The sequence below is a fragment of the Bombus vosnesenskii genome, unplaced genomic scaffold (genome assembly GCF_011952255.1).
Source record: "Bombus vosnesenskii isolate JDL3184/JDL3185 unplaced genomic scaffold, Bvos_JDL3184-5_v1.1 scf7180000014535, whole genome shotgun sequence".
Classification (NCBI taxonomy): Eukaryota; Metazoa; Arthropoda; class Insecta; order Hymenoptera; family Apidae; genus Bombus; species Bombus vosnesenskii.
Genome location: NW_022883506.1, coordinates 114,043 through 135,264, shown reverse-complemented (window position 1 = coordinate 135,264; position 21,222 = coordinate 114,043). Strand labels below are relative to the sequence as shown.

General features: G+C 34.1%; 1 protein-coding gene across 2 annotated transcripts in view; it reads left to right on the top strand.

The window, feature by feature from the left end:
* LOC117240027 (inositol-pentakisphosphate 2-kinase) overlaps positions 1-21,222 on the top strand; it is a 77,933-nt gene that overhangs the window by 16,481 nt on the left and 40,230 nt on the right. Inside the window, exon 2 of one of the 2 annotated variants that reach the window (XM_033505873.1) lies at positions 19,517-19,605. In XM_033505873.1, coding sequence (XP_033361764.1) covers positions 19,517-19,605 — 89 coding nt within the window. The remainder of the gene's footprint in view (positions 1-19,516; positions 19,606-21,222) is intronic. The other variant, XM_033505874.1, reaches the window with a different exon arrangement.

Here is a 21,222-nt window from a genome sequence, read left to right as displayed (position 1 = left end):
TCCAATTCCAACCATAATCGTTACTGTGATTTTCGATTATTTCTCTCTTTCTGTGCCTCAAGACAATGCATCGTGGAGAAATTATTTTTCTGTTTTACTGTGCTTTAAAAATTACCTGACACCGATATCTGAACTAATACCTTTATCTTTTTTATATGAAATCAGTGTTCAGTTAAGATTTGTTTATTCAACTAATCGTAAGAATTTAAAGTAGTGTGTAAATAATGTTAAAAATAGAGTAGAAAATGACACTATTTGCAAAATGAAAACTTGGAAACTCACAATTTACTATATTCTGTATTTTCTATATTCTCCATGTTTAACATACGTGTGTTGGTTTCAAAGAAGCCAATGTATTATGTGTCAGTTTTCAAGAGAAGTTTTTGTCATAACTTTCATAAGTCATACCTTATTTATGCAGATAAAATTTCAGAGACTCGTATCTAATGTCACTCGCAAGTCAATATGCTCACTTTCTTGTTTCATATGTGTGTATAAAGGAGCGAACGGAACAACTATCAATCACGATTTTATACATATATCACTGCTATTATAAGGAAAATGGTGAAATGTTTGCAAAAAAGATATTTAACTTTACGTAGATACAAGAGAACGACTTAAAATTGCACGCTACAGTGCTACACTGTTGACTGATTTTATCAAAAGGAAACATTTCGAGGGAATAACAAGGATGAAAAAATGTCGTTTGGAAATTATAGCAGATACAAGATTATTTGAATTCAAATGACCCAATAATATTCTGCTAAAAGATGGATACGATGCTATTATACTCGTATGTACATATTTACATCTGTTATAAGTCAGCATATATGTATGTATGCATATATGTATATATATGTATGTATAAATAAATGTATGTATGTATGTACAGGGTGGTAGGTAACTGGTGGTACAAGCGGAAAGGGGGTGATTCTACGCGAAAAAAGAAGTCGAAAATATAGAATAAAAATTTATTTATATATATATATATATATATGCATTTGAAAAAGTGAGAAAAAAGTTTGCTTTGCCTCCAAATGTATGTGGAAAATGGAAATGTCAAATATTCCAAATATAACCTCTTCCCCATTAATCAATACATGATTAATACTTACGTATGTATATGCAGGATATTTTATTTTGAGATCGAGAAGAGATGTTAGAGGATAGAAACTCGTGTCAAGTTATCTTTCGGAATTAATTCAATTCTTGGTAGGTTATGCAGGTGATTAGCAGTTGAATCATTGGATGAATAAGCTGTGTATGTATGTATTATATATAGTGGAGTGAGGGAGAAGAGAAAGGAAAGAGAAGAAGGGAGGAACACAGGTAATTGGGAATGCAAACGTTGCGAGGAACCGATACGATGACGCAACGACATAAATCGTATATATATAAAGGAAATTGATATTTTTCCGTCTGTCGTAGTTGGTCCTTTTCCTTTAGCATTTCTGCTGTTTCCACTTGGACAGACTCGAAAAAACATTACGATTCGACAGGTGTGTTCTGACTTCCGATAGCATCGACGGAAGTAAGATTTTTCTTCTGCTTACCGCTTCAAAATCACTTCATTATTATTACAAGTACTTTGATTATCAGAGCGTTTTGATTACATTCAATACTTCTTTAGCTATTTCTTCTAATGTTATAGATTATAGAGATAATTTGACCTATCTTTCGTTATAATTTCGCTAAATTATGCTAAAAGTTAATATTTGCTTGCGTTTGCAAGTAATCTCTTTTTCAATAATATCCGTTTGCTTGAACGAAACTTGCACGATTTTAACATTGAGAAAGAGGGTAGTAAATAGTTGTATGAAAAAATGAGTGATATTTATTAGTCATAATTTAAACTTAGAACCGTGTGTACATTTCGTATATATTCTTGCATTAGTTTCAAATGTTACCAATGTAATTATGATAAATCAATGAAAACTTTCTGTGTTAGGTGTTGCATTATCTTAATGAGTCAATGTAGTATATCGTATAACGTAATTCTTCTATTTCAACTGAGCATCGTTAAATTATATTTTGTCGCAACACAACGTCGCAATTGATCGGAATAGAGAATCTGAAACTCATATAGTAACTCTATGCGACATAGCGTGAAGCGAAAGATTTTATCGCGTGATTTCCTGTAAACATTTTCACGACAATTAGACCAGTCGGGTGAGCTCGACCATCGCGTCGAACGAGCGATGGTAATGGCGATGGCGATCCATACATACCGTTACCGTTAGTTAAATAATCCCCGTCGACCCGTTTATTGTTATTCTTTGTATATGTTGTTTCCAACTCTAACAATCGACCACATCGGCAACATTCAATGTCGCCTTTTCCTCGTCGAAAGGAACCAACTTGGATCTCCTTTCGCAATGCTATGCCGGAATTGTTACAAATTACAACTTACAACAGTTACTAAAGAATAAGAGCGTGAGAAACGCGAGACCGTACACCGAGCGTCAATGAAATCCATGTTCTCTCTATTCTTTATACATACATAATATAATATCCTCTGCCTTTATATAATGCTTGAGCAAAATTCTACTTTCTCGATTGCACTTGCGATTGTTCTATCTTCTATTTTATAGCTTTGGAATTTTTGTTTGTTTGTTTCCTTTGAAAATCACTAATCACTGATCACGTTTGAGTATCATCATATTGTATAAAATACAATGATATGGTAGTTATGTCCAGTATTAAGGATAAATATGCTTGTACGCGTAAATAAAATTTATTTATTTATCAAATAAAATAGAAATTATTCTTTCGATGCATTCTAGGAGAAATTCCATGACACAATGTTATATAGACGCAAATACCGATGATATAAAGTTATATGATAGCAGCTGGACGCGGCCAAAATTCAAGTAACGAATTACGAGTAGCAGGTTCCTTCTTATAATTAGTTTCGGGCAAGAAGATGTCGCTTTATTCGTACAAGAATAAACTGACTGTGGATCGATTTTGCAGTAACGTAGGTTACATACAATAAAATAGACAGGTGACGCAAATAAGAGACAAGAAGGGTTCGTAATAGGTCATGGGCTTACGTGGGGTGTAAATGGCGAATTATTAATAATAAAAATCAATTCGTTCGAACGACGCGATAACTCATTTCAGCTTTAGTCAATCTTGAAGACTTGCGCGATCGAATTGTTGAAACGATCGTTAGATAATATTTGTCTATTTTCTAACTTTAAATATTCGAGTATACAGTTTTTCGATCATTGTAATAGGCGATAAATGAATATTTTCTTTTATCCAGATTCCTTTCTTTCTGCTTTATACTTTATCATCTTGCGCGATGTTATTCGTCATTAACGACTACCATGTCACGTAACGTCGTACATTACTACTCTCGGTTTGATTGAATTTCTTGTTAACTAATCTGCACGAAAAAGGATAATTTGAAATCTTGTGCCAAGTGCTTTTCTATATATTATATGTACATACATATATTGTATATCCGAGAAAAATGCATTTACACAAAGCTAAAATTTCTCCAATTCGTTTCCGTTTTTGAGATCACAACCGCATAATTCTCGATCTATTTTTACAATGACGTTTTATGTTGATCCGCAAAAACAAATATTTCACTGCGAGATTTTCTGCAAATTTTTTGGATAGAACCTGTTTTCAAAGACGTACAATTACATTTGACCAAACAGTATAAAACACAAACAGCGATGGCTGGTGTATATCTATATTACTCGTAGTTAATGAAATTCTTCTTCTTCTTGAATATCGGAAAACAGTAAGGAGTGACGTGGATATGTAGGTAAACGAGTAGTAGTTATTTGTGACAAATAATGGAATGCTTATTACCACCATCAAAAAGAAATGCGACAGGGAAATTAAATACACGTACGCATGTGCGATATCAATTGAGGGATCGTTATACCTTTGTTATACATATGTATACATTGAAGTTGATTTCGAATGACGAAACCAAGTCAAGGTTGAAACAATAATCGTTTCTTCTAGTAACCGTTGATCGTTACATGAAACTTTATACATATTTGATTTGAGTAGGGCAGATTAATAAATGGTAGAGTAGATCTCGGAGTGAGACTGCGAAATGTTCAGACAAAGGCCGCTTATTGTCACCGTTATCCATCCTGATACCGGGACTTAGTTTCCTCGGATGTTTCTGTTTGGTGACCCGCAGAGATTCGACTTTTTATTCACGCGTTTTCTTTAAAAAAAATCTACCGATTCCCTGTGATCTTCCTTTAATCGGATACGTTCCAGGAAATTTTACGAGAACAGAAATTGATTTTCCCTCTTCGTCCGGTCGTGCTGGAAAGGTATTTTTCAAGTACCGTTTCCTATCTTCCAAATATTCTCTGTCTCTGTCTTTGTCTCTCTGAGGCAATGGTTTCTCGAATAAGTTGTATTTTGACTGGAACAAACGTCCCTTCGCTTGGTAAACCATCGACGAAATTGTAATGACTCCCCAAAAAAAAGGGACAAGAATATCGCATGCGGCAGAAAAAAGTCGATTTGATCTCAGAAATCGATAACAAGTAATATCTGCTCAATTATTTTAACCACATTTTAACAATATTTCCAATAATCGACAACTTAGAAGTCCATCTTTGGACAATCAGTATCCGAATAATTATGATCAGTATACTACCGTAAACCCAGAATTCGATGAAAACGCAGCTTAATAGAATCGCATCGAAAACGGTTGGACTTTACCAAGATGTTGTACAATGGTTCAAGAGTTAAATAAAGTGCCGGCCAAGGAGGCAGAATATTTGAAGCGTGATTTTATAAATTGTAAATTATAAGTGTTCAATTGAAATTATAAATACGTAGGGTTTGTACTTAAAAAAACACAGTTGCGTTTGAAATCTTTAAAAAGCCTCCATTTTGAAGATTTGAGATGCATCCTTTACTTTTTCCTAACGAAATTTTGTTTATCTTCTACCGCTTTAACTTTAATTTGCTGTTATGGTTTGTACCAGATGCGTTGTACACTCTGTATATTGTGTATAATACATACATACATACTTGCACATATATATTATTGTACATATTATATATATATATATATATATATATATATATAGATTGTTTGTACGCGACAAAGCGACTATAAGCTAAATAAATCCGCTTGTAGCATGTTCTTATTCTGCTTCTGAAGATAAAAACAAACGAAATTCTCTGGTGACGTCAATGAATCGTTATAATTTTACGAGTTTACGAGAAAGTTTGCTGGAAATTCTTTGAAACTGGCTGTCGATTTGGGTCAGTTCTAGAAGTCTGTATGGTTGTTCTGTATCCTTTCTTTTCGTTTTCCTCTTTTTCTCTTTTCTCCTTTCTCTTTTTTTGTGCTTTTAGTATAGCGTCTTTAATTGCACACGATACGTTGCGTTGTTTCGTATTTTATTCAAATCTTTCCAACGTATTTCTCCGCACAGGGAAAGTTACATGTTTGGCAATAGTCACGTGGTAAATGTATATTTATCATAAAACATAAATCGATGTGAGATTATTCTCTTTATGTTTACTCTATTTCTAATCTAAGGAAATACTGAAATTGAAATATTTTTCTTTTCTTTTCTTCTAGCTAGGCTGACTTTAGTCTAGGCTTCTTATACGATAAGTTTCAGTAAAAAGTTTATCGAAACAACGAGAATCATTATTTTATGCTTCGTTTTTCACTTTTATCTTGTTGATGGCGTTATTCGCGTTCGAAGTTTTTTACGTGACAAGTGATTTTCTATCGAGTAGCTTCTCTCTCTCTCTCTCTACATTTTACTTTTACGTATGTATGTACGTAATAAGTTGTCCGATAACTTTTAAATTTTAAGCGCGAATCTTGTCAAAAATTATTCTCTTGGAAAGAAATAACTAAATAGCTGATATAATTGAAGTAATGCTGCGGCAACTTCGTTTCCTGTTTTGGAGATTCTTGTTTTTCATTCGTAAATCACATCCATTTGTATTGTTAAATCGAGTAATAAGTTCATCTATAATTCTTGACTATAATTTACATTACTACTTAATTTATACGAACACAAGTCAAGTTATTCGAATTAGGTACTTGACTAGTCGAAACGAGGCTGTACCGTATTTCTCTATTGTAAAATGTAGGTATTACGCCTGCGAGTTCGAAATCTCTTCGTCGAAATCATTAACTGAACTTGTCAAGTTGACGATTCCAAGACTGCGGAAAAGTAACGAAGACGACTGTTTCGACCGTTCGCGGAGAGACGCGATCTCGAAGAAGCGCGTCAACGGGAGTCGTAAATTCCCGTTACGATTCGAATAATTGACGCCACAAATAGATCGATCCCCTATTTCGATTAGGATAATAGGGGTGACTGAGTGAGTATAACGCTGATTTTAACAGGTTATGATATATATATTTCCAACAATTAAATAACTTCGATATTGGATACAATTGTGTGTATGTTGACTGCCAAACTACGAGTAAGTACGGCCTGAGACTCTTTTCGTGTTGGTGATGATGTGACTTCTGCCGATTGACTGTCTTCGATTTGGCGACTGTGATGACTGACTTTTTACTCACTCAGACTGTTACTCGATTGTTACTCGATCCGTTACTCGGTTTGTTACTCCATTTGTTACTGACTGTTACTGTGGAACAAGTCTAGAGATGTGGTGACTGTTCTGTAGTTGTAGCTCAAGTGCAAAGAACAAGTGAAGTTCGTTCTCGTGTTATTACGGAGGAAAGCTCGGGGTCGGTGTGTTGTATGAAGAAAGCGGATTCGTTGGTCACACTTTTCATTAGGAAAGTGAGGGTAACGATCCACGATGCCCATTGGTTGTGACCAACGTTAATGAATGAGAATAGGTGGATGAAGCCTTCTACCAACATTGTTCACGCGAAAACCCGCTTTTACCGTTAGGTCACTACCCGCTTTCTCCATAATTTGTAAGAGCGCACAATAAACCTAAGGACTGTTCTAAGGACCATCCAAAAACCGACAATACGATGCGTAAGGCCTTTGGCGGCCAGACGAGGGATGGCGTGCGATTTGTCTCACGCGACGTAACAACGACTGAAACTACAAGAGATCGTAATTGTCGAGGTTCGTAGTTTCGAACTCGGATCGAGCATCAAAATGGTCGCCAATATCGTTTCTATCGCAAGTTGCAATGGAGAAACGAAACGAATCAAAACGAACAACTTTCCAAGAGCAGTAGACAGCTCCGGGCAATTTATTCGACATTATTTTGATTTAAGTAAATATACAGCAGCGTGGCGGTTCGGCTCGAGAGAAAGTCTCGAGATGAGACCTACTCTGTGCAATGTATTAACATTAACCATAACCATTAACCTAGTCTCCCTCGGGAACGCTCGAACGGGAGGTTTCTGTTCATTAACACCGACGCTCTCCCACAAACTACCTTCCCTACAGACGCAGAAATTGGGAAACTGTTTTGTTTTCTGTTTTGTTATTGGTCATCTTGTAATCTCAGTTTTAAATAATTTCAATACATTTTACTTACTTGATTCGTTTCCTTCGAACAAATTAACACTTTAAACGAATTCGTTGAAATATTCTTCCCTGAATCTTATTTTATTTTATTCCGATACAGAGTGGTTGGTAACTGGTGGTACAAGCGGAAAGGGGGTGATTCTACGCGAAAAAAGAAGTCGAAAATAAACATATTTTAAAATTCTTTTTTTTTAATTTTTCTATCGAGATCTACAATGAGATCCATTATAACGAGACGCGATAAAGTGCACGTGTACCGAGCGAAAATTCAAAGTCGATTTTCTCGAAAATAAAGCCTCAAACGAAAAATTTTTGTTCTATATCTTCGACCACTGTACCACCAGTTACCAACTACCCTGTATATGAATTGTAGATGATAATTATTATTGTTGGTGTTTACTACAGTGTAACGATCTAGTAATATCCTACGTCCTACGTGATCAGTGCCACGTCGAAATACTAAAATTTCCTTGATTGTATTTTGCTGTTTACTTTGGTACTGTTTTTCTATCACTATTCTGATTACAAATTGGTGGTCCATTTTTAAACATGTCTACTTAAAAGAAAAAGGTATGTTATGTATCACAAAATTACACGTGAAAATTATTTGATTAATAGATCACATAAATAAATATGAATAAAAGTTCATTCCAAATTTCAATATACAATAAAGTTTGCTTTTTTATTTTTCGAATAGCAGGCGAAAATAATAATAGTGACGAGTCATAAACTAGGTATTGTCACCATCACACAATGTATAATTAACATACACGCGTTTGCAATAATGGTTCTTCATCAGCTCTTAATCAGCTCTTAATCAAACAGTGAATTATATATATGCAAAATTTTGTTTTAGAATTGTAGTCCTTGAATTTTTGTTAATACGGATCTACTTCTCTTGTTTTTTATGTCAATTCCGTGCAAATGATCCATACAGATTATACGCGCGTCGTATTGTTATAATTTCTGTTTAATATAAAAAAAAAAAATATTCATATTCTGAGAATATAATTGCATTCTCATGGTGTTAATCTTTGGTCATGTTTATACTTTATGTATACGTAATACTATTCGGCCCCAATATACGTACTACATACATAATATGCATTCTCGTTCAATTTTTCACTCATTGTCAAAGGAAGAATGTACAAGACACGTTTGATAAGACACGTTCGTAGCCCGAATACATTTTGGTTTTCTTTATAAATTTCCGACAGCCGATGTAAAAGTAACTTTTAAAAACGGAGCTGTGATATTTTTATCATCTCCATTATTTTTCATCTCTGTTGAATTTACCTTTTAGCGCAATTTTCCAATTGAAAACAAAATACACTACAAATTATTTTCCAATCGTAATAAAATAAAAACGAAAGGTAAAAGTAAAGTTATATGTAGTTACATTCGTAAGGATTACTGATAAACAACAGAATTAACTAATTCGTTTAATTATATGTTGCTGTATAATAATATTATACATATGTAATATTTAATCGATAAATTGTATATGTAATTATTCTCGCGAAGCAACGTGATACAGTATCATCTGTAGGCTACAGTAGCGAAGCGCTATCAACAGAATAAAATAATATTTCAATAATGTGAATAAATGAAGAACTAAGAAAAAGAATCGTATTAACGTTACAAGAAACGCCTTCTCGACGAGTACCATACATATTTTCCGTGATCGAAATAAAAATTTCATTACACGACCATCATGTCACACGTAAATATTGTTCAACAGAGACGAAACAATAAGCTTTTATTTTTTACATAAGCGTCATTCACTCGTGTTTCTGTTTTCCGAATACAGGAGACGCTGCTCGTTAATCTCGGTCAATGCTTTGAGCTGTTTCTGATTACGTACTTTGTCGCTTTGTTCTTTTCGCTTCTTCTACCTTCTATCGTTTAAATTATAAACCTGTGTATAAGTATAAGAAGAGAATCTTCGAATTTTAGTGGCAGTAAGATATATTTGGCGGAGGCTGAGCACCGCTTCCAATCTACCGCAAGGATCAGAAAGGAGGGGAAGAAAAAAAAGTAGAACGAAGAGTTTTCTTCGAGTGGAGGGAGGTTCCACCTAACAGTTAAGTTAACCGGCCCTGATGGGCTTCTTCGACTTCGACCACTGCACTCACGTTCGCGTTCGCGTTCACGTTCGCGTTTGCGTTCGCGTTCACGTTCGCGTTCGCGTTCGCGTTCACGTTCGCGTTCGCGTTCACGTTCGCGTTCGCGTTCGCGTTCACGTTTGCGTTCGCGTCCATACATATGCACGGCCGCGCGTGCGCGCGTCTCGGACTTCATTTTCAATCGCACGACTGCGACCGCTTGAGCTTAAGAGTTCGACATCTCATTCTCTCTTACTGTTAGCCTTCCGCTCTTTTCATCCTCTATTTAACTTGTTCCACACCTATTTCATTATTTGCCATGTCAGGATAATAGTAGGAACAACGAACAATTGATTCTGTGGCACGCAAAGTAACACGAAGAAAATTTATCAACATGAAAATATAGAATAGGATTACGCGTTTTTATGGAGGGTTCGTTTATCGTATTTTGAGTCGAATTATCGAGTGTTATTCTTTTTGTTTTCGGATCGACGTTGCTTTATAAACTAAAAATATCGACTAAAAATTTGAAGCTTCATATTTTTGCATAATCGTTGTGAAATGAGTAGCTCTGTAGATTTAACCGAAAACCAGTTTCTACTTTGCAGTTTTAACGATAAAAGTGTTTGTGCAAGTTATCATTCTGTTCGAAAAACAAGGTTAAAATCTGTCAAAAGATAAATCCGGGCGACAGACAGGTTTCGAAAGTAAAACCATCTATGTTTTTCGTCTCCGATTTCTGTTTATTTCCAAATCAAATGGCTAACCAATCCGTGGTTTGAGTTGAGCACCTCGCGCGCGCCGAAAGAAAAGTAGGATGCATCTACAAAACAGTTAGATGGCCCTGATGTTAGTAAATCGCCAAGCCTTCACGCCTCCTTTCGTCTTGATACATACACTGCACAATACACATGTGCTATATTCGATTTTTCATCTACTTGTAGGACTCGGACTCTCGCGTGTCGTATTTTCATAACTTCCTTCCACTCTTTTATCGTAGGTAGAAAAATTGATCTCAACCTCGATAACTACTTATGCAGCTAAATATATGTACATATTTACATTGTACATATCTACGTTGTACATATTTACATTGTACATACGATGTTAATGAAATCGATACATATTTTCAACTACAAATTACGTGTAATATTCTCGTAATTTTTGCTTAATTTAATACTTTTTAACCGATCATGTACTGAAATATATATAGAATGAAAATCAGATTGAACAAAATCTTTGTTTAGTTAGATATTATGTACATCGAATGGAAACTGTAGAGAGCATAAAATACTAATTAAACATTAGATTAAGAATGTTTGTATAATACGATTGATAATTAATGAAACATATAGTGGAACTCTTACACTTTTATTAGTACATATTGTCTTTTGAATAATTTCTTCTAGAACGTTTAAGCGAAGCTATGGATTGTAATTTTTATTCGTTGAAGCATTATAGAATACAATTTATAATCTATCGAATACTAGCTGGCTTTAAATGTTTATTGCAATGAGTTTGTATTAAACATAATACATAATACATAATGTGCATGTACTACATGCAACACGTATTACAATTTCCAATATACTTAATATTAGAACCATTATACGTACTAATTTCGATGTGTAGGTACGTAAATATTAAATATTTATGATCAATTTCAGAAGCTCCTATTGATTTTATTGCTAATGTGAGCAATTTTTATAAATAGCGAATAATGTAAACAAAGTAGGTAAATAATAAGAGCGTTACTGTGCAAAGTTATAAGAAAGGAGGAAGAATAGAATATAAGGAGACGTTCGTAGTTGTAAAAGTATCTGATATTACAAAATTAGTCAAAATGACGATACATGTTTTGATAGCCAGAAACGGACGCAATAGAAGTAATCATGCGTTGCTATATCGCTATATCGTTATATCGCTATATCGCTATATCGTTATATTGCTATACCGCTATACCGCTATACCACTATATGCTGTTACTCGTATATATGACACTTTTTTTACCATTTTGAACATTACGCGTGCTTATCCTTATGTCTGTGTTGAATCTATCAGAAATAACGAATTAAATCCGCACTTCTTTACTTAGTCATCTTCTCATCTCTGTACAGTAGATTGTTTGAACATTGCGTTGTATAAGTCGTATTATACGTAGTTGGGCCACACAACCGGCCCGACCGGTTTCACAGATCGACATCCTCGTTTCCTCCGGACTGTCGGTCTCTGGTCTCCCGCTTCTACTTCGCATTCGTGCTTCTTGACATGTTTAGATGTACGCTTAGATACGTTGATGGTATACATAAATTATACACTTTCTAAGATGTAGCGAGAAACTCGTAGGCATAGTCATTGCTTGAATCTAACAATTTCTCACTACTCTGTTTCAAATTTATTTTTTAGTTGGTAATAATGAATCGGAAATTAGCTGCTTCGTAGAAGAAGGTTGGAAAATTGACCTCCCTAAACGAATCGATAATCTCTTAGTCACACCGAAGTAGTCGAGTGAGACAGAAACTCGAGAAAGGAAGGAAGAGACGATACCGAAGAGGCAAAACTGGCAGAAGATGAAGAAGAGATACGAGTATGGAGTCAGACTCTTACCAACCGCAAGAAAACTGTCCTTCTTGGCATAATCTTCGATACAAACCTGTCGGCAGCTTGCCAGCGCAGCGTGCAGGATATCGTATGCGACGCGTTTGTGTTCTGGCCAGATAAAAAAGTTCACGCTTTTATAGGTTTCCATATGCGAATCGTTGCGCGTCTTTTTTATATTTTTACAATCGTGTAGTCTGCTTTTGTCCATGGAAATCCATTTCTACTTCCTATATTCTACAATTCTCATTTCTCGTAAAGCTTGTTTCATTGTATTCAAAGCTACTGTAAAATCCACTTTACCTACCATACTTGGCATGGTAGAAAGTATAAAATATAAAATATAACATAAATATTTATTTGAAAACTTATCTAAACTCAATCCGTTGACTTATAATTTATAATATAGACAATATCGAGAAAATTCATGGTATGGATTAGAATTTCAGCTCGATATATGATGGATACAGATAAACTATATTTGTGAGAAATTTTGTTTAAACACTAACTTTGACTCGAATTCTTCGAATTGGGCATTATCAAATACAAATTGTGATAATGTTAAAGTATCTTTTAGCCGATATGGCGTTAGAGCCTGTTCTTACTTCAGTTACTATCAAAGGGATTCGTAAAACAAGAGGTTCAATTAATAATTCAATAATAGAGTGTCGATCCCATTGTTTTCTCTGGAATAGGTTATGCATACATAAGTATTTGAATTCGAAATTTTAATAACAGTATGTGAATATCACTAAAATGTGTACATATATAAATTAATGGGAAATCAACATTTGTCACCTTTTTATATCGTTACTTGCTGTGAGTGTACTTATCTGCCTCATAGTGTAGAAATTAAGTAACTCGAAGATGAAAAGCTTTTCAAATAACAAAACTGTCTCATAGAGCTTGGCATCTACAAATATCAATTTTGTCGTTGCAAATTACTTTTCAAACATTCGAACGTAATTGCATCGCATCGTTAGAAATAATAGTGTAGTATCATGGATGAGGGGTATGGGGGGTGTTGTGCGGATTATAAACAAGCGGTTGCTGAGCATGTATGTAGTAAGGCTAAGACAAAAGACAAGGGGTTGCTAGGGGACAATAAACGAATTAACAGCAGTATGAGTTGAGATGTCAGAGAGTGCGGATTGCGTTGATGAGAGTCGTTGATTAATTATTCAGTTGTGTTAATTATTATACGTTTACTGCGATTCGTTCATGTTTAACATTATTCTCTGTTCAATTAACACCTGTTCAATCTACTTATCATTAATAAACTAATTAAAGTAGTTACGATACTACAATAGGATACTTTTGGAGCAGTAGCGTTACGTATTATCCGTATCTTTCGCGTCTTTCGTGATATCTTTTTCTCAAAATTTAAAAGCGATACTTGGAGTAATATTTATTCAGTAAAAAGTTAATGGGAAATTAATATCTTTGGAGCGAATTTTGCTAGCTTTACTAATCAGCGTATACCAGGTTGAAGCAGCGCTATTGATTTTTAGAGAAGCAAGCCTGCTGCTTTGTACGTGGTAATTCCTCCTTTCCCCTTCGTCAAGTTTTCGAGAAGGGTCACTCCATAATTTGAATATACAGCACCCGTTTATACTCGTGCCGGCGAATTTTGAGTTTGCTATATTTGACCGACCATATGGTTCGTTTTACCCTAGTCGCCCTTAGTCGTAAGGTTTCAGGCATTCCATTCGTTTTCTGCTTTGCAATTTACTTTCATTCTACTTTCATTGAAAATCATTTGACAATTTTTTCGCTTTTCGTATTTAGGTACAAACATATTAGGAATAATACTTTCTTTAAAGCTTTTGATATCCTGATACTTTTTACACGTATATATACATATTACAAAGAGAACTATATTATTTAAAATTAAATATCGCTTTATTATTCAACAATCGCTCAAAAGTATTCGAACTCTTACTTATCTTCGATAGCGTGTAATTTAATTAGAAAACTAAACTTTAATTTTATTATCACGATTATAAGCAGGTACATGTGGACGCGCCATATTAAGATACGATAAAATTAATTTTTAGAAACTAACGTATGGCATTTGTATATAGCATTTGTATACAGAGTGTATTATTATAATTCTGAAACGAAAACCGATATAGATAGGAAAACCTACTCTTTAAAGTTTATTCGTCTTTCAACCTTCAACAAATACGGTGTGTTATAAAAAGCGTTCTTAACACTAAACATGTTTTTCCCGAAGCGTGATTTCTTGTGTGAAAACCTGTATTTAAGTAACGTGGGCTTTAAGGACGAGCCACCATCCTATTTTTAAATCGACCCTATGACTGTTCGTTGATATTCGTTCGTCGTGGAAGTTTGCCAAGTTACGAAGGTGCTATAGTTGAGATCTCGATGACTGCAGTTTTAGTCGGAACGGTTCGGGGAACAGTTCTTGGTAAACACTTTAACGATAAAGCCGCGAATCCTTCGCTCTCTGCAAGAGGTTCGCAAACGTTAGTAATAACAATATGTATGCAGTAAAGTAAGCATTTGGACGAGATCAGTAACGTTCATGAAACTATCGCTTACCCAGTTTGTATGTATTTGCGCAGCTATGGCTTCAAAAGTCATTACAAGTCATCATACTTAATTAAAAAGTGTGACAATGGAAAGAGAAAAGATTTAACAAATTTTAAACCTAGCAAATCTTCGTATTAGATTTCGATAAATTTGAATCGTTCAAAAATTATAGTCGAAGGACAGAAAGCAATACCGAACTATTTATTTGAACATTTGATCAAAATTCACTTCTAACAATAAATAATAAGATTATCATTGAGATTTCGACTTCAGAACACGGTTCATTACATTGTTCAACATGTATCTAATTTCCAATTTTCCAATCTTCAGTAGGTGATTTCTGTAGACATTTGCGAGCTAAACACGAATCTGCAAACCGGTTTTTCCTAAACCCTGCAGTTTTCGAGAAAATCAATTTTAAGAAGAATTGCATATTTTCAACTTTGGAGATGTTGCGTGCTTTTACAGTAACATTATCGAGTTGCGATTGAAACGAAAAAATTCGGTGACCTCTCCTGAATAAAATGATATGTACTGTTATTGCATTATAAACATTTATAGATGTTTAAATGCACTGTTTTTTATTTACATTTTCCAATTCATTCCAAAAGCTACAGGTCTAGAAGAAAATCTAATATTAGTACGCGATAGAACAGATTTATGTTAAGGAAAGCATTAAGAAAAGCATTAAGAAAAGCTAGAAAATCACCTTTTGATTTAAATGCAAAAGCGAAACGTAATATCATATTCGACAGAATACAGGGAGGCGACAGTGGTACTCAATGTTGACGGATGCTTTGCCTACCGTTCGGCATACCGGAACCGTTAAATGCGCGCGGTCGTTAGCCGCCGGCATTGAGTGCCATTGCCGTAGCCACGTGTTTTGCCAAACTTCTTCGTTTTTTCATTGGAATTAAAAGGTGACTTTCTAATTTTTCTTTATGCTTTCCTTAGCAAAAATGTCTGCTCTATCGCGTAATAATGTTAGAATTTCCTTTAGTCCTCTAGTTTTTTAAATAAATCGGAAAATGTAAGCAAAAAGTGGTCCGTTTTAGGTGTCTTTTTCACCTTGATCATCGTTTAAAAATATTTAAATATTTAGAATGCAGTAACATATCCTTTTATTCGGGAGAGTCCACAGTATTTTGTCGTCTCAACCGCAACTCGATATTTGTTACTGTAAAAAGCACAAAACATCTTCAAAGTTGAAAATTTGCAATTTTTTTCAAACCTGATTTTTTTCAATAACTGTGGCTTCTGGGACAGAAACAGTTTGCAGATTCGTGTTTAGCTCAAAAGTTTACAAGATCCATCTACTGAAGGTTGCATCATCGGAAAAAAGTTAAAATTTGTTAAACAGTGTTATGGAATTAATACTAATGCTATTAATTAATACCAAATTCTTTTATAATAGCATAACAGTAATAAATTTGGTAATAAAACACAAATTGAAATTTTATAAGTTGCAGATAAGTTAGCTCTGTCTACTGTATTTGATGTGTATTTGTAAAATTACAAAAGCTGTCAAACAACTTACAAAAACATACATGCAAGCCTGTAACATATAATTATTTGTCAATTCAATTCACTAATATCCTTTGTTTCCGTATGAATAATCTGATATATTTGTACGGTAGAAATATTAGATTTAGTTAGTAGACCGTAAGATTAGATGTGGAAATTACATCTACTAAGCTATGTATATTATACGTACATATGTATGTTTCATAGATATATACTTGTAACCCTTTCTTTTTTAATATAAATTTTAATTTTCATTCTCGGCACGATTTATGGATAGTAACGAGGCGTATGCCGCCTTTAATCGTTGTATCGTGAAAACGGATTCTAGATACTATATACTATATATTATACGCTACAAAAAGAGTATAAAATGAAATTTTTTCCTTCGAGACTTAGTTTTCGAGATATTCAAAATTGAAAATTTGTCAATTGCACGTACTCGAACTTGGTTAATTACCAATTGGGTACGTATGAACGACCAATAAGATGTTATTGTAGATGCAAAAATAAGTAAAAGATTGAGAATAACATTTTTCCGCTTAAGGTTTCATTTTCATGAAAATAGAGTTTAGTTAAGAATCGGCCTTAATATACCACGCGTATGATACATTTTGAAATTTATTTTTCTCGAAAACAAAGCTTCTTGCGAACAAGTTTTATCGTACATTTTCGACTTACTTTCACGCATAGAATGACCCCCTGTCCATTATTTAGTTCTGTCCAGGCCGGAATTTGTTCAATTATGCTTGATGAATATTCAAACTTGATTTTTTCGAAAATAAAGCCCCGAACGAACAAATTGTACTGTATACTTCTCTCTTATCTCTCCACAAAGAACCGCCACTCATCCGCTTGACGTGTTTTTAGGTCGCCTGTATATAACCTGTACATACATTACTATACATAGCTACATATGTATTAAATAGTGTCGATTACTTTCACCATTTAACTATATAAAATAAATGGTTGTAGGCTCGATAAACGCACATGCTCTACTATTATTTTATCGACATGCAGTATATTTAATTTTTTTTTATATTTTTGTAGAAATGATATTTCTATAAATCGTAACATACATTTGTTCAATCGTGTTCGATCTTTATATCCCTCGATCATTCTGTTTACGCACTTAACTTATTATATTGTCACAAGAGCATCAATACGTCAATTACCATTGTTTCAGTATCTACATCTACACTATCACATCTCTATCGGTAAAGTGTAAACGAAATTCAATTATCTTTAGTATAGTAATAATTATGTACACGAATGAATTAAAAACTAACAATATTATAAGTACATATATGTATGTATATAACACTCAGTAATAACAATAAGTACTAATTAATATAATTTATATGGTATCCTATTGCATTATTGCTCGGATGCTTAACAACAACAGTTTGTGTATGTGTAAATGGCTGTATAATGGCTGTATAATGGCCGTATAATAGCTGTATAATGGCTGTATAATCTTAATGCCGCTGCCGTAAAAGGGTTAATTGCAAAAAGACATTGCAGTCGTATCCAACTTTTAATTCTGCGATCTTGTTTTAATCTTAAACTTGTCGAATTGAAAAGTATATGGTATAGTATAGTATACTATATAAGTATATATACTTATATAGTACACTTATATACATAGTATATATATTATACTTTATACTTATAGTATATTTCCTTGAGTTGGTAACGTAACTGTTTGCTTTAGCATCAGTATCTATCACAGATGCATCAATGGTGCATATACCGTATGATGCGTCAACGTTCGCAAACATTCGCGAGCGTAGTGTTCAGTGCTCGTGGTCATGCGCGTCACGTTAATCTACCGGTATTCGCCGGTATTCTTCCACGGCGCGTCGTGTTGCGTTGCGTCAGATAGAGACGCGGTTTTGTAGTAGCAATAATAGCGGTACTTGCCACATCCTTCTATTCGACCGTGTAATCAGCCTCAGATAAAAGCATATTATTCCCTATTTTCGATTTATTTTTGCATAAGATACTATCACTGCCTATATGCATGTACAGGCTGGTTAGTAACTGGTGGTACAAGCGGAAAGGGGGTGATTCTACGCGAAAAAACAAGTCGAAAATATAGAATAAAAATCTTTTTTTTAATTTTTCCATCGAGGCAACGATCTACAGTGAGATCCGTTATAACGAGACGCGATAAAGTGCACGCGCACCGAGCGAAAATTCAAAGTCGATTTTCTCCAAAACAAAGCCTCAAACGAAAAATTTTTATTTCCGCTTGTACCAACCACCCTGTATATATGTATACGATATATGTATACGATACCTACACTCTGCAGATTGTAAACATGATAATTTGTATTTACGTGTTAAAATCATATTAGTTCTAAAAATATATTCGCAACATTTCGTTTTCGACTTTTAATCACAGAGTTAATAGCGATGTTTCTTATTTATCAAAAAGAATATAAAATATTTACATAAAAAAATTAATTATCTACAATCGTTTCTTTTAGAAGTAGACATTTAGATTGAAAAATATTTCACGTAGATTGATCGGCTCGGATATTCACGATAGTAGTGTAGTGATAGTAGTTTCGTAGTTATCGTAGTTCGTTTGCTGCGATCGTTCATAACATAACGTAAGTAAAATACGAAGCAACAGAAGTAGCCATTCGTTGAAATATTAAATCTATTCGTGTATCCTGCGCTAAGATGATTTACCGTTAGCTGATTACAGACGGCGACTACAAAGTGCGCCAACTATTTAAAAGGAATATTTAGGCATCAATCGTTTAACATTTAACGTTTAACGTTTAACGTTTGTAGATGTGTTTGATAGCGACCTTGGAAGCTACAAGAAAATCGTTCGCGTTGAAATGATTTGAATATCTTTTGTATAATAATCGTTTGTTAAAAAGCTAACATAACGAAATGTTATAACATGACATATATGGTTATATGTATAACGGAATAACATTATTGCCTAGTACCTATTATATATGTGTATAATGAAGTAAGTACTCAGATTTGGAGTATTCGGGTGAAGAAGTAACGAAGTTTTAAAGTTTCGGATTATTCTCATATGTGTTATGAGTTATTACAATTTATAGAGATACACAAAAACATTTATCGCAGTGAACAATAATTACACAAAAACATGGCTATAGGTTGCTGTAGGTGACTATAAGTGGCTGTAAATAAATGACAAAATAATGAATTGTAGTATATATGTAATTAGCTGAAAAATGAAAGTAATATTCATGCATTCATGTTTAGCTTTCTGTTGCAGGTGATATTAAAGAACATGCGTCACTTTCGCTGAGTCGTGGCTGGCGAGAAAAGGGGAAACTTGTAAAAACAAGTAAGTAAGTACTTTAGCTAAATTAATGAAGAATGCAGAACCGGCGGCAATACACGATTTCTCAATATGTATGGAAACTTTACTCGAAACCGGTCCATATACGCAGAGAATGAAGCCAGCCAGAATAATCTGAGTTTATCGATCGACTCTTAGTTGCCAACTTGGCAACGGTAAACTCCCGGAATTACGAATGAAATGTTCTACATAGTGAAACAGTTGGCAAATCAGGCCTGCTTTTCATACCTTTGCAAGATCCTTGTCATATACCTTTTATATGGTATACGGAATTCCGTCTTCCTTCCCGGATGTTTTATATTTAGTATCTAATTTTCTCTGAAAACGATGAATTGCGATCAACATTATATTATAGTATATTATTACTATGCGAATAATATTGAATTATTTGTATTTAATTAGTATGTTATTTAATTAAGAACGCGTACTGACTGAAAGTGTCATTTATACAAATAAAGGAATATGTATATATATTATATTATGGCATTATAGAAACGCGTGAGGGCGAGCGATAGAGAATAGAGAAAAGTACCTCCATTGCCCTTGTGTCGCTCCGCGGGACTTTCCAACGCACTATACATAATATGTATGAGGATTGCGCTAGTATAGCGGTCCAAACACGTTTCTGAATATCATATACACATATTGAAAATATACATACATATATATATATATATATGTGTGCAGGCAGTTCTTCACTGTTGAGCGTTGAGTCACACAGACGAGCGTTAATTGCACTTAAGACTATACGATAAAGCTGGACGGAAATGCTCGATAACTTTTACCACGAATCCCGAGTCAAACTTGAACGCGATTATACCGTTGTACAATATCGGCAATTTGTTTGCGCGCTCTCTCGTAATCCGTGCAACGGAAATTTAAGTCTGTTACATTTACGCGAAGCTCCTATATAGTTCCATGCAAACAAACAATGCTTTGAAATCGTTCTGCTTGTAATTGTGACCAGACTGTGACAATTAGTTGTAAGCTTTGAAAATCCTTGACGATCTAAATTACATAATTTCGTTCGACTAATTCATAAATTAATTTACAAATATTTATGTCAATTAATTAAATTAGTACACGCTATTATTCTAAGACTTTTAGTTTCTCACTTTTTGTCTTTTATATTGAAATTATGAAATAAAATGTTTCCCGCATAAATTGCTTTCATACGTACATTTCATCTTTTTAGAATCTTCGATGTACATTTTAAATCATTCCAATTGTAATCGCGGTTATTCAAAAACAAACGAGGAATAATGTATAGAGTGCAGGAAACAACGTCCATTGCGTTCAAAGCTGCACGATTTATGTATGTATGCGTATGTAGTTCTGGCTTCCAGAACACCCTTCCATCAGTGGTTCCCAGTCAGTTATTGGACATTTGTATAAAATTTCGAATGAACATTTTTTGTTCTTTTTCAAAGTAATAAGTGGTAGAAATTACGCGATTCTAAATGGTATTTGTAGATTTCGATATTTATAAGAAAAAATTTCGTTACGTTACGTTAATATTTTGATATGTTGTAAACTCAAAAGACTGAGAGTTACTGATCCAAGTCGTAGAAACGCTATTGATAGAATTTGTGGAAACAGAGGGCAG